We start from the raw sequence: 14,677 nt of genomic DNA on the forward strand, positions 1-14,677 counted from the left end.
CTGATGCCACACCTGATAGAGTCCAGCATCCAGCACTGACGTCAGCACAGCAGCAAGTGCTGAAAGGTAGACTGAGGGCCTACCAATATGACTCTGGTCCATGGTAGGAGCTGCCCTAAACCCCAGCATTGCATGGGTCGGAAAGCCTACTGCACTGTGCGGTCCACCTGAGGTGACAACCCGCAGGAAGTGATCTGGGGGAGGAGGGGAGGGGAGGAGGGCTGAGGATGCCACAAAACAGCGTGTGAATCAAAAACACAGATGTTGGGGTCACCACCATGTCCAAAAAGCAGAGCTACCAATGAGGCGTGCCTATCCGAACAGCGGGCATCAAAATCACCACATCAGGTAGTCATAGTCTTCCCCTCAAAACTGATAAAGCACCCTCAGCACCCAAGAGTCCACTACTGGGGTCAAGAGGTTCCTTTCCAGGTTATATAGCCACCAGCCATTGTGGAGGACATGGCAACTATTTGCATGTCTGCATCCTCATAATGCAAAATCGTTCAATTTAGCAACTAAAAGATCCAAGAGAACTAATATTTTAGGAATTCATAGACTTTTATAGTAGACTGTATATTTTCTATAAATTAAGTGATCATATGGAAACCAACAATGCTGTAATAGGGCTGAGTAATCTGTTCACAGCTGACAACTGTACTCTTTACCGTTCGTTATACATTGGTGCCAACATTGGCCATCAGTAGTGGGGCAGCTCCCACACATTGAAGCTGAGGAGAGGCTCTGCTCTGCAGCATCATTTGTAATTACAGGATTGATTCTGCTCTTCCCAAGTCGTTGGGGTCTTCAGTTACACTAAATTTGCTTAACAAACTTGTTACAGGGTCTTTATGCATAGTCAAACTCTCACTAGTTGCTATTGCATCCTACTGAGTGTGTTTTGTGTAATGTTACAGGAGTAACAAAGACAGTTCGGTCTGCTTTTGTCACTATCAGTATGATTGATGGTAATCTTTTCATTTGCATTTGGTTCTCTGGTTATGGTATGGTAACATCTTGTTTGACAGATTGTTCCACTCTTGGTCCTGCAGTTGCTGGCCTAAGAGGTGACCAACAGTCTGCACTGTTGTAAACATTTTCCATTGAGTTGCTCACACTCCCTCTTAAGAGTGGCAAAGCAACTGTTTTGCCTGACCCTGTAATGGTATTGAAATGTGTACACTTACCATCTGGTGAATGGTGACACTTGCATGTGGTTGAGCAATGCTGGCCGACAGCAGAAAGAAAATTTTTTTACTCTCACATTCCCTTACTGTTTTAGTCACATAACAGCATGAAACATCTGTCCTGTTTGATGCATCACAAGGACTAGCCATGTTTCACACTTGCACAAATATCAAAACTGGACACACATTGGACACCGGTTGTATGCGTGATTAAGGCTACAGCAGTAATAAGTGTGGCCAGAACTCTAAAAGTTTGGAGTTTACGTGAGCAATCAATCCAGCCTAGCTGGTGCATACTACAGAACAAGTGGTATTACTGTATTTCTTTCATTTTATATTTTTCCTAGTATCAAAACTGAGGTTGGTAAAACATTCTTGTAAGGAGTGAACTAAACAGGAAATGACCTGTTCGCTCAGCTGGAGCCGGACCTGAAGCAAACAGTGTTTCCAAAGAAGTGAAGGCTGTAACACGAGTACCACTCAGTGACAAATACTCCACATATTTGGATTAAATTATGTTTGGCATCCACACCTGGTTTAGACATCCACCTTTTCAAAAGAAATAGATAAATCAATAAAAAAAATTTATAAGATCTTACGAGCCACTTAGGGAAGGTTGCTCAGTACCCAGCATGGTAGCCAGGGGTTTGTCAGGTACCTTCACAGTGGTAGCCCCCCAGACAACACAGGTATCACATTGGTGATGCCCGAGCTGTCACCTCCGTGTGCATGCTGAGGAGTAGGTGCCTGTCTGGGGGTACCAGGACTGAAGGCACTGGCAATCTAGCCAGGTGACCTATGCTTTAGCTGAGTGCCACTTGTGGGGAGATTGCACATTAGGTGGCATCGTGGCAGATATCTGGTGTCATGAAAAGCCCTATTTTTCAGCCAGTGGCCACAAGTGCCTGGCAGTCTCATCAAGCTCTTGTTCAGTAAAGATCATAATGACCCTAGGAACTTTCCTTCCTTGGCAGCTCCATTGGAGGTACACTAAAAAAAGCGACTTGCAGACATTTGCAGCCCTCAGTTCTTGGCTTGCACCTCAACAGTTGGAGAGTCCTTTCCCTCTTCTAGACCGGTTTTATTGTGGAGAATAATGAAAACATGCTTCGCAAATTCTCTTCCCTTACTAAATTATAAAGTTGTACCATCTTAATTAAGACAATAAATTGTACACAGCTCTGGGCATTACACTCTTGGAAACAACTTGTTGATATACCTGTTATTTAAAGCCCATAAGAACCTAAACATGTTGCAGAGTTTAATTTTTCACTGGGATCTCACACTGCAGATGATGAATTATGCGAACACTGAGATAAGCAAGGAATCCACTTGGTGCATCGTGTACATTGGAGCCCACCAGACAACAAGGTTGACACAGCGATTCACCCTCACTTTTGAGGGCTATTCGCTTCCAGACATGGTCAAACTCAAGGTGAAGCTGTACTTTACATCCCCAATGCAGTAACGAACGAGGTGGTGCAGTGGTTAGCACACTGGACTTGCATTCGGGAGGACGACGGCTCAATCCCGTGTCCGGCCATCTTGATTTAGGTTTTCCGTGATTTCCCTAAATCTCTCCAGGCAAATGCCGGGATGGTTCCTTCGAAAGGGCACGGCCGACTTCCTTCCCCGTCCTTCCGTAATCCACTGAGACCGATAACCTCGCAGTTTGGTCTCTTCCCCCAAACAACCAACCAACCCAATGCAGTACTTTAAATGCCAGTGATCTGGGTCGGTTGGTTGGTCGATTTGGGTGAGGGGACCAAACAGCGAGTTCATCGGATTAGGACAGGAAGTCGGCCATGCCCTTTGGAAGGAAACACCCTGGCAGAAAACCTAAATCGGGATGGCCGGATGCTTGTTTGAACTGACATCGTCCTGAAGGCGAGTTGTGTGCTAACCACTGTGGGATGACCATCCTCCCTGATCCCCAGTGTGCTGCCCTAATTAAGGAATGCAGAATACATGAATTGAAGGTCTGTGATCATCTCTCATATACTGAAGCTCAGAAGAAAATGCAGTCATTTATATCCTGTCTCAATATTGACCTCCCCCTGCGGGTTCGGGGGTAAGAATAGGCCCGCGGTATTCCTGCCTGTCGTAAGAGGCGACTAAAAGGAGTCTCCAAAATTTCGGCCTTATGTGATGGTCCCCACTTGGGTTTGACCTGCCTTTTTCAAAATTTCTGTTGTTCGTGCGTGCCATTTGGGGAAGGACGCCTTACGTGGTGTTTTTCTATTGGTCCATCGTGCACCTCCATCTTGCATGCTATCTATTGTCGTGTGGAGGGATTTACACCCCATGTCTTCTGGGTTGCCTCCTCGTCTTGTGCGCAATCCCCTTCTTAGCGCCCACGGCAACTGTGGACCCTTTCAACACCTAAAATCCAGCACGGTAGCCAGTCCGTTGTGGTGGGGTTGTCATGTACCCTCTTGGTGGTAGCCCCCTGACCACGCACTGATCGCACTACAGATGCCAGAGCTGTTTCCTCCCCATGCATGCCAAGGAGTATGTGCCCATCTTGTCTGGGGCACGGGGACTCCGGGCAATGGGATATCGGCCAGGTACCTGTTGCTTTGGCTGGGTGGCGCCCTTGGGGAGAGCCCTCGTTCGGAGTAGGTGGCATCTGGGCGGATGTGGCGCAATGAAGCGCAATAAATCTCACCATGCTGGTGGTCGCACTGCCACCAGCGTCTCTAAGCGAGGCAGAATTGAATTCGATGCTGCACAATATGATCCTCAGTCGTTCCCCTCGTTGGCTGCGCCATGGGAGGGATGCAGATCTAGTGCCAAGCAGGAGCCTTATGTACCACAATACCTTGTCTGCAGCAGGACTGATGGTGACTCCTTTCTTTCGACGAAGCCTATGTTTTTTGTGGAACACCTGGAGGATAAGTTTGGGGAAGTGGCGGGGTTGTCTAAAATGAGGAATGGGTCCATCCTCCTCAAGACGTCCTCCCCAGCCCAGTCACGGGCGTTGCACTTGTGTGATAAGCTGGGAGACGTCCCTGTTACCGTCACTCCCCACAGTAGCTTAAATATGGTCCAGGGGATTATTTACCATCGCGACCTCTTGTTACAGTCCGATGACTAGCTGAGAGCTGACTTGGAACGACGTGGTGTGCATTTTGTCCGTCGTGTGCACAGAGGACCCAAGACCAACAGGGTGGCCACCGGTGCCTTTATCTTGGCCTTCGAGGGTGCTGTATTGCCTGAGAAGGTCAAGGTAATGGTTTACCGTTGTGACGTCAAGCCATACGTCCCTCCCCCAATGCGGTGCTTCCAGTGCTCGAAGTTTGGGCATATGTCCTCCCGTTGCCCATCCAGCGCCACATGTCGAGATTGCGGACGCCCCTCTCATCCCGATTCTCCATGTGCGCCTCCGCCTGTCTGTGTCAACTGTGGGGAACACCACTCTCCATGCTCACCAGACTGCCCCGTTCTTCATAAGGAGCGGAAGATTATGGAATTTAAGACCCTGGACCGGCTTACTTATCGTGAGGCAAAACTGAAATTTGAAAGGTTGCATCCTGTCCCTCTTCAAACTTCTTATGCTGCAGCTACGTTATCATCGCCCTCGCGGGCGGCAGTTGTCGCCTCCTCTGTGCTGCCTTCAGTTGGCCCTCGGGGCCATACATCTCTGTCTGCCCCCCTCGTGTCTGGGGGCAAGCCTTCCTCTGTTGCCCCCTTAGCAGTTGGGGGCAAACCCCCTTCTGTCACTCCCCCCGCACATGCTTCAGGAGTGACATCTGCTCCAAAACCAGGAGGCTCGATCCCTCCCCCTCCCCCTTCTCTGCCGGCGTCGTCTCCGCCGCCGTCGTCTCTGCCGGCTCCTCTCTCGCGGAAGGGGTCCCTCGGGGCCGTCCCTTCTTCCGTTTCTTCTGCTACCCCGCCGGATGTCAGCCAGTGGCTGAAGGTTCATCCACCTGCTGGTCGTAGGGCTTCTGCGTCATCGTCAGCCTCCGACGCTCCTTCAGAGAAACTCTCCCAGCCCTCTAAGCCAAAGGACAGACGCGAGAAGAAGGAACGGAACGTGTCCAAGAAGAAGGACGCTCCGGCAGTTTCAGTACTGCCTGCTGTCAATAGTTCTGGCTCTGGGGATGCGGTGGAGATCCTCGCCTCTGCCGCGGATCTCGCCCTCACGGAACCCTCGGGGACCTCTCCTATGGACACAGCTGACTCTCGCTCAGTGGCGGCCGTTGACTCAGCGGCGCCGTCTGCCTCTTAGTCGTCTTCACGCCCTCCCAGTCCCTTCCTGCTTCCATTCTCCAGTGGAATTGCGGCGGTTATTTCCGCCACCTGCCTGAGCTCCGGATGCTTCTGAGTGTTTCCCCTGTTCTCTGCATTGCTCTTCAGGAAACTTGGTTTCCAGCAATGCGGACCCCTGCCCTTCGCGGTTATCGGGGATACTGTAAGAACCGCGCTGACTGTCAACGAGCTTCAGGTGGAGTTTGCCTCTTTGTTCACCACTCTGTCTGTAGCTCGCCAGTACCCCTTCTGACGCCTTTAGAGGCAGTTGCTGTCAGGATTGAGCTCTCGCCAGCTATTACTGTTTGCTTTGTTTACGTTCCTCCGTATGGGCAACTCCCCCGCCATGTCTTGGCTGCGCTGCTGGCTCAACTCCCGCCGCCATTGCTGCTTCTGGGCGATTTCAATGCCCACAACCCTCTATGGGGTGGGACTGTCTCCGATGACCGCAGTCGCGCTGTGGAGCATGTGTTGGCTCAGCTCGACCTTAGCCTCTTGAACACCGGTGCTCCCACGCATTTCAGTGTGGCCCATGGCTCGTTCTCGGCCATCGATCTCTCTCTTTGCAGCCCCGGACTTGTCCCATCCCTTCACTGGAGAGTGCATCCTGACCTGTGTGGTAGTGACCATTTTCCCATCTATTTGTCACTGCCCCAGTGTCATTCTTCTGGGCGCCTGCCCCGCTGGGCTCTCAACAGGGCTGACTGGCCAGCTTTTACTTCCGCTGCCACCATTGCTTCTCTCCCACAGGGTGACATTGATGAGGTGGTCCGTGTCTTGACCTCGTCAATTATTTCTGCGGTCGAGACTGCCATCCCTCGCTCTTCTGGACTCCCTCGGAGGAAGTCTGTCCCCTGGTGGTCGCCGGAGATTGCTGAGGCTATTCGCGACCGTAGGCGGGCTCTCCAGCGTCATAAGCGGCACCCGTCTCTGGAGACCCTCATCGACCCCCGTCGTCTTATTGCACGGCGTAAGCAGGAATGCTGGGAGAGGTACATTTCATCCTTGGGCTCTCGTGTCTCCCCGTCGCTCGTGTGGTCCCGCATCCGGCGGATTTATGGATACCAGACCCCTATGGGTGTCCCTGGAATCTCCCTGGACGGCGCTGTCTGCACGGACGCTGCCACCATTGCTGACCACCTTGCCACGCACTTTGCTACGAGCTCTGCGACTGCAACTTACCCTCCTGCCTTTTGCTCTCTAAAGGAACGCGCCGAGCGGACGCCGTTATTGTTCCACACACGTCATTCTGAAAAATACAATGCTCCTTTCAGCGAGAGGGAATTCCTCGCTGCCCTCGCTGATTGCCCTGATACAGCGCCAGGACCGGACTGCATCCACGCGCAGATGCTGAAGCATCTCTCCAGGGACTGCCAGAGACACATCCTCACCATCTTTAACCGCATTTGGAGCGAGGGCATGTTCCCGTCGCAATGGCGAGAGGGTGTTATCGTTCCCATCTTGAAGCCCGGTGCGGACCCTCTGGCGGTGGACAGCTATCGTCCCATTACACTCACCAACGTTTTGTGCAAATTGCTCGAACGTATGGTGGGGCGGCGTTTGTGTTGGGTCCTTGAGTCGCGCGGTCTCCTCGCTCCATCCCAGGGTGGCTTTCGTCAGGGCTGGTCTGCTGCGGACAATTTGGTGCGGCTGGAATCTGCTATCCGTACGACCTTTTCCCGCCGTCAGTATCTCGTTGCTGTATTTTTTGATCTGCGGAAGGCATATGACACAACATGGAGGCATCACATCCTTGCTACGTTGCGCGAGTGGGGTCTTCGTGGTCAGCTCCCTGCTTTTCTTCAAAACTTTTTATTGCGCCGCTCTTTCCGGGTGCAAGTCGGTGCCGCCTCTAGTTCATCTTATATACAGGAAAATGGGGTCCCGCAGGGCTCGGTGTTGAGCATTTCCTTATTTCTAGTGGCCATTAATGGTCTGGCTGCAGCCGTGGGGTCGTCGGTGTCTCCTTCTTTGTATGCCGACGACTTTTGTATCTCATTCAGCTCAACGACTACAGGAGTCGCCGAACGCAGGCTGCAAGCAGCCATTCGCAAGGCGGCATCATGGGCTCTGACTCATGGATTTCAGTTCTCTGCGGCCAAGACTCGAGTTATGCACTTGTGCAGGCGTCGGACGGTCCACCCTCATCCGGAACTTTACAGTCACCTACTTGAAGTGGTGGACACTAGCCGCTTCTTAGGACTCGTCTTTGATGCCCGGCTCACATGGGTTCCTCATATTCTTCAGCTGAAGCAAAAGTGCTGACGGCACCTCAACGCCCTCCGCTGCCCGAGCCATGCGTCTTTGGGTGCAGATTGCAGCACGCTGTTGCGATTGTACAGAGCCCTTGTGCAGTCCAGGCTTGATTATGGGAGCCTGGCCTATGGGTCTGCATCGCCCTCAGTGTTGACGTTGTTGGACCCCATACACCACTGTGGGGTTCGGCTTGCAACTGGCGCTTTCCGTACGAGCCCCGTGGATAGTCTGCTGGTGGAGGCCGGGGTTCCCCCGCTGCAGATTCGCCGCCACCGACTGCTCGCCGACTATGCTGTCCACGTGCATTGCTCACCGGGCCATCCCAATCATCGCCTGCTTTTCCCTGCCAGGGTTCTCCCTCTGCCCGACCGGCGACCTAGGTCTGGGCTTTCCATTGCTGTCTGTGTCCAGTCCCTGCTGTCTGAACTGGGGTCGTTCCCTCTTCTGCCGCCCTTCCGGGCCTGTGCACCCACGCCACCCTGGTGTATGACCCGTCCGTCCGTCCGCCTGGACTTGGCACGGGAACCCAAGGACTCGGTTCCGCATGTGGCCCTCCGTCACCGTTTTCTTGCGCTCGTCGCCTCATTTTCAGGCTGTGAGCCTGTCTACAGCGATGGTTCCCTGGTGGATGGTCGTCCTGCCTACGCTTTTGCTCATGCTGCCCATGTTGAACAGCGCTCCTTGCCGGCTGGCTGCAGTATTTTTACTGCAGAGCTGGTGGCCATATTGCGTGCTCTTGAGCATATGCGTTCCTGCTCAGGTACGTCCATCGTCATCTGCAGTGACTCCCTGAGCAGCCTCCAGGCTATCGACCGCTGCTATACCTCTTCTCCTCTGGTATCCTTTATTCAGGAGTCTGTTTTTGCCATTACCCGCTCTGGTCGTTCGGTGGTCTTTGTTTGGACGCCAGGTCACGTTGGCATCTCGGGGAATGAACGTGTCGACAGGCTGGCCAAAGGGGCGGTCGATGCCCCCACTTTGGCGATCGGCCTCCCGGCTTGTGATTTGCAGCTGGCGTTGTGCCGTAAGGTGCTTCAGATGTGGCGTGACGAGTGGCGTAGCCTGACTTCTCCGAATAAACTGCGGGCTGTTAAGGAGACGACAGATGTGTGGCAGTCCTCCCTGCGGGCTTCTCGCAGGGACTCTGTCATCCTGTGTCGGCTCCGCATCGGCCATACCTACCTGACGCACGGACATCTTTTGCGTCAGGAGGATCCCCCCCCTGTGTCGGTGTGGGTCCCGGTTGACGGTCGCCCATATTTTGTTGGAGTGTCCCCGCCTGCGCACCCTCCGGCAGACTTTTAATCTCCCGGGCACGTTGCCTTTGGTTTTATGCGACGATGCCTCCGTGGCTGACGACGTTTTAAATTTTATCCGTGGTAGTCCTTTTTATGGTTCCATTTAGGGGGGACCTGTCCCTTTCCCTTTCTGTGTATCTTGTCCTCGAGTGTCTCATTGGTTGCAGATTTTAATGTGTGTATTCGGATTGTTGACTCTTTCCCAATTTTTGTTCCCATGGTCAGTCAACCAGTCTCCGACCCTCTTCTTTTCTTCCGTTTCTTTCTGTCCAGTGTTCGTCTGTACTCTTTTTGTCTCTAGTGTTCGCTGCCACATTGGTGTTCTTTCAGTGACTGGGGGGAGGGGCGTCTCCTCCCCCCTTGGGGTTTTACCTGTTCCGTAAATTTTGTTTCGCCGTTTTTTTTTTTGGAATGGGGGACTGATGACCTTAGCTGTTTAGTCCCCCTTAAACATCCCAACAACAACAACAACAACAATACTGACTTTTGCCAGTACTGTGGCAATGTCATTGACAGTACCTGGCATGTTTACTCCATCAATGTTGGCTTGCAGTAGTCTCACAAATAAGTTTGACTGTGGAGGCAATAGACACTGCCCTTTTATTGTTCCTGCAGCACTATCTTCAGGAACCACTCCCTACATCTGGCTGCAGAAGTGACATCCTCCAGCGTGTAACAACATTTGGAGCACTGCATTGGTGATGGGTAGTAAAGCTTCACATTGCAGCACTAAACCTTGAGTTGGACATTGTCTGGAATTGAATCCCCCTCAAAAGAGAGGATGAATCCTCCAGTATTAACCTTGTACCTTCCTTTTGGGAACCCTGTTCCTTGAAATCAACAGACCAGTGGCCCATCGCCAGCCAGTGGCTGAAAAAGCCACTGATTCTGGGTCCCAGGGCTGCATGCTCCTCTTCCACTTACCCACAGCAGACAAGCCCTCACAAGATTCTCAGTTGCCAAAAGCAGTGAAAGAGAGAAGGAAGATATTTTGAGAGATGACTACTCCACTGACCCCAGAGGTTCCAGATCCCCCTCCCCCTCATACTGTCAGACTCCAAACTAATGTTAGTTGGATGTTGCTTACACCAGAATGTCACAAATATAATACCACACAATTTACATACAAAATGTCGTGCTGATTTCTCAGCAAAGATTAGTGTATGCTGGGATATCAGCACAATGTGTTGTATGTTTTAATTGTGTGGTATTTTATTTGTGATGTGCTGGTGTTCTATCCAAATTTTTTGTCATAATTTGACACAACATCTCTGTGTAACTTTCAGTACTGTAAAAAACTTGTACATCTAATAATGTTACAAGATCTGATGACAGCACAGATTTGCCAAACCTTGATAGTAATAAAAATAATGACTAACAATTATGGCAAACTTGAGTCTTCAAGAATAGTATGTCCTTCAGATTGCCATCAATGATTAGGGCAATGTCAAACATATAAAACCCTTTACTTTGCCTTCCATCCTTATTGTTGGGAAAAAAAAGACTGTGGAAGTTCACCATTCTTCATACTTCGTGTGAATAACCTTCTAAATTAAATTGGAGAGTAGTAGTTAGTGGAGTGCCCCTCATGGGGGGACAGGGAAAATAGTGATAAAGTTTCAGCAAGTTTATTGAGGGCAAAAAGACGTCTGCTTTGGCAGTAAAAACAAAAAAAAAAAAAAACAGAAAAATACAACGTCTGACGAGGTACTGGTACAGAAGCTTGGCTTACCAGACTGTTTCTAGTATGTAGTAATGTCACTAGGAGCTTTGTATGAAACTGCATTTGCAGGGAAGTAATCCAATTTCCGAGGATGTCATCCTGGTTAGGTCCAACATAGGCACAGAAAAGTCTATCTCGAATCAGCTTAAGTCCTCAAACGAAACAACGATGAAAGCAGAGAACAGCAGCAGTGGTCCCTGTAATGGGCATTGAGACTGTCCTGAGATAATGAGGCGAGTAGCACTGCCCGGAGGCCAGGAGAGGCTCTCATAGCCAGAAGAACTGGCTTGTGTAGTCCATATGCTGGCCTTTGTCTGTGTCAGTTGTGGAATTCTCGTCATACTATTTTCTTGTTACGTGTTGTACAGACACAAATAGATTCCTTGGAAATGGCAGCACTGGCATTGCTGCCTGGTGTCCGGTTGTGACTGCGACATGGAGAACTCGTGATGCTGAGATGTGCAGGGGCCGTGTAGACTGCATGTGTGCATGAGCAGTTGGTGCTACGTTTTTCATATATCTCCAATATAACAGTTAACGTACTTTTAAATTACAGTAAGCCCCTCTTCTGGGAAAATTTGTAGAGCTCCTCACTTGAGGACAGAAATTTTTAATACATTTATACACTCATTAGCTCACTATAGATTCTATAGACTTGTCATTCCTTGACTATAGAGCAGTTGCTCGGATAACACTCCAAATAAGAAAACTCAAGAGGTAATAGTTGAAAAGTATGGATATGTGCTGATCTTTGTTTCAATATTAAAGTAAACTTGTGTTCATGTATGTATTTCATTATGACCCTATTACAGTATTCTTGTGAGCAATAAAGTCATCCTACAGTTAATATTTTTTTAATCCTTTTCTTTCAGATTTCACGAAATTGTGTTAGCTGTTGTCGCATGTGGAGATCGTCTAGCTGAAACTCTAGTGGTGATAAAATCAGCAATACTATTCACTAAATCACCATTGAAATTCATTGTGGTTGCAGATGATCATCTTATTCCTAGTTTCAGAGAGAAAGTAAGTAAACTCAATTAATAAACTTACAAAATACAAATAAATAAGACATGAGTAGCAATATATATGAAAAAACTAGTGTTATCAGATAGAAGAAATTTGTGATTTGTAAAAGATACACTGTGAAATAGTCACAGAAGTTGAAGCTTTTGAAGTGTAAAGATACACTCTTGGAAATTGAAATAAGAACACCGTGAATTCATTGTCCCAGGAAGAGGAAACTTTATTGACACATTCCTGGGGTCAGATACATCACATGATCACACTGACAGAACCACAGGCACATAGACACAGGCAACAGAGCATGCACAATGTAGGCACTAGTAAAGTGTATATCCACCTTTCGCAGCAATGCAGGCTGCTATTCTCCCATGGAGACGATCGTAGAGATGCTGGATGTAGTCCTGTGGAACGGCTTGCCATGCCATTTACACCTGGCGCCTCAGTTGGACCAGTGTTCGTGCTGGACGTGCAGACCGCGTGAGACGACGCTTCATCCACTCCCAAACATGCTCAATGGGGGACAGATCCTGAGATCTTGCTGGCCAGGGTAGTTGACTTACACCTTCTAGAGCACGTTGGGTGGCACGGGATACATGCGGACGTGCATTGTCATGTTGGAACAGCAAGTTCCCTTGCCGGTCTAGGAATGGTAGAACGATGGGTTCGATGACTCTTTGGATGTACCGTGCACTATTCAGTGTCCCCTCGACGATCACCAGAGGTGTACGGTCAGTGTAGGAGATCACTACCCACACCATGATGCTGGGTGTTGGCCCTGTGTGCCTCGGTCGTATGCAGTCCTGATTGTGGCGCTCACCTGCACGGCGCCAAACACGCATACGACCATCATTGGCACCAAGGCAGAAGCGACTCTCATTGCTGAAGACGACACGTCTCCATTCGTCCCTCCATTCACTCCTGTCGCGACACCACTGGAGGCGGGCTGCACGATGTTGGGGCGTGAGCGGAAGACGGCCTAACGGTGTGCAGGACCGTAGTCCAGCTTCATGGAGACGGTTGCGAATGGTCCTCGCCGATACCTCAGGAGCAACAGTGTCCCTAATTTGCTGGGAAGTGGCGGTGCGGTCCCCTACGGCACTGCGGAGGATCCTACGATCTTGGCGTGCATCCATGCGTCGCTGCGGTCCGGTCCCAGGTCGATGGGCACGTGCATCTTCTGCCGACCACTGGCGACAACATCGATGTACTGTGGGGACCTCACGCCCCCACGTGTTGAGCAATTCGACGGTACGTCTACCCGGCCTCCCGCATGCCCACTATACGCCCTCGCTCAAAGTCCGTCAACTGCACATACGGTTCACGTCCACACTATCGCGGCATGCTACCAGTGTTAAAGACTGCGATGGAGCTCCGTACGCCACGGCAAACTGGCTGACACTGACGGCGGCGGTGCACAAATGCTGCGCAGCTAGCGCCATTCGATGGCCAACACCGCGGTTCATGGTGTGTCGGCTGTGCCGTGCGTGTGATCATTGCTTGTACAGCGCACTCGCAGTGTCCGGAGCAGGTATGGTGGGTCTGACACACCGGTGTCAATGTGTTCTTTTTTCCATTTCCAGAAGTGTATTTCTCTGGCAACAGAGAGGTGAAGGAGAAAAGAAGGTACAGCTAGGGGAAGTGGAAGGTGGAGGCTATGCAGAACCTATATATAGAGACCCACTACATAAAGTAGGAAAGTCTTATCATCAGCCATATGACATACATTGCTGAATGAAACCCTGCTCTAAACTTTTCCATACACATTCAGTTATACACATGCATTATTGTGCCTACATTTTTCTAACATCCTTTATTTACCTTCCATTAGGTAATTAATGTTCTTACCCTTTCATTAATGGCAGGACTCCAACAAAGTGTGTTCCTTGGTCCATCAGTTCACCTGGATAAGTGTCATGTCCCCTTCCATGCTGTTTTCATTATGTAGTTTTGTCTTCTACTACATTCTGTTGCCAGATCCATTTGTTTGTTTCCCCTGTGTCTCCTAATTATTTATTATGTGCATCTTTCCATTACTTATTGAGCAATCCTTTGCTTTAAGATGTCTGTCTCACTCCATCCGTAAAAAGCAGGCAATACACATTGCTTGTAAAGTTTCTGTTGCAGACACAACAGAAGCTTCATTTAAAAGGCTTGTTTTACTTCATCACGCACACTCCTGGCCATAATCTTCTGGTTTTACTTTTGCTGTCCATCCAGTCATTGTCTGCAGCTGCTCTAAATATAACACAAGAGTTGGCTCTGTGGCTTCGTTGTCAGCTTGTACTATTTTACTTTCCACCTGTTGATTATTATTTTATTTGTCTTAATTATAATGATTTTTGTGTCTACCTGCATACTTGTTCCATTTAGTATGTCCATTTGTTGTTGAAGCTTATATGTACACGAGGCAAACTGTATAATGTCTTCATCATTGTTTGTGTTTGTGCAAGCTTTGTCCTCCAGCTCTACACCTCCAAAAATCAATTCATCATTGCTTGCTACCAATTCCGACTTCATGAACTCTCGGTGTAATTCACAAGCAAAATTCGTAGCCTTAACAGCATAAGATGTATAACTGGGCATTGCTACCAAAGTTTAAATGTTATCAACTTTATTTATCCCTCCTTCATATATGATATAAAATGTCTCTCTTCCACTGATGCCACAGATATTGCCAGATGTAGGCTGAAATAATTGTTGTTGGATGGATTGACAGGTGGGCAGAAGAATATAGCAGACTGGGTCATGTGTTTGTGAAATAGTACACCCAGAGTGAGGAAGAGCAGTGTCTGATGTTTCTGTGGGATCCATACATGTTCAACAAAAATGGGATGAGGGTTAAGATAAAAATTAATAAAAAATAATGGTAATATAAAATTATTTCTCTCATCTAGATAGAACAGTTTTGCAGTTATTCCAGGTACACTGTAATAATGTCC

The 14,677-nt window shown here is 49.3% G+C and overlaps 1 protein-coding gene across 1 annotated transcript in view; it reads left to right on the plus strand.

Annotated features, from left to right (window-relative positions):
• Positions 1-14,677, plus strand: part of LOC126299488 (glucoside xylosyltransferase 1) — a 153,356-nt gene that overhangs the window by 81,011 nt on the left and 57,668 nt on the right. The window contains exon 2 of the mRNA XM_049991426.1: positions 11,588-11,738. Within this exon, the coding sequence (XP_049847383.1) occupies positions 11,588-11,738 (151 nt within the window). The remainder of the gene's footprint in view (positions 1-11,587; positions 11,739-14,677) is intronic.

The sequence above is a fragment of the Schistocerca gregaria genome, chromosome X, assembly GCF_023897955.1.
Source record: "Schistocerca gregaria isolate iqSchGreg1 chromosome X, iqSchGreg1.2, whole genome shotgun sequence".
NCBI classification, from domain to species: domain Eukaryota; kingdom Metazoa; phylum Arthropoda; class Insecta; order Orthoptera; family Acrididae; genus Schistocerca; species Schistocerca gregaria.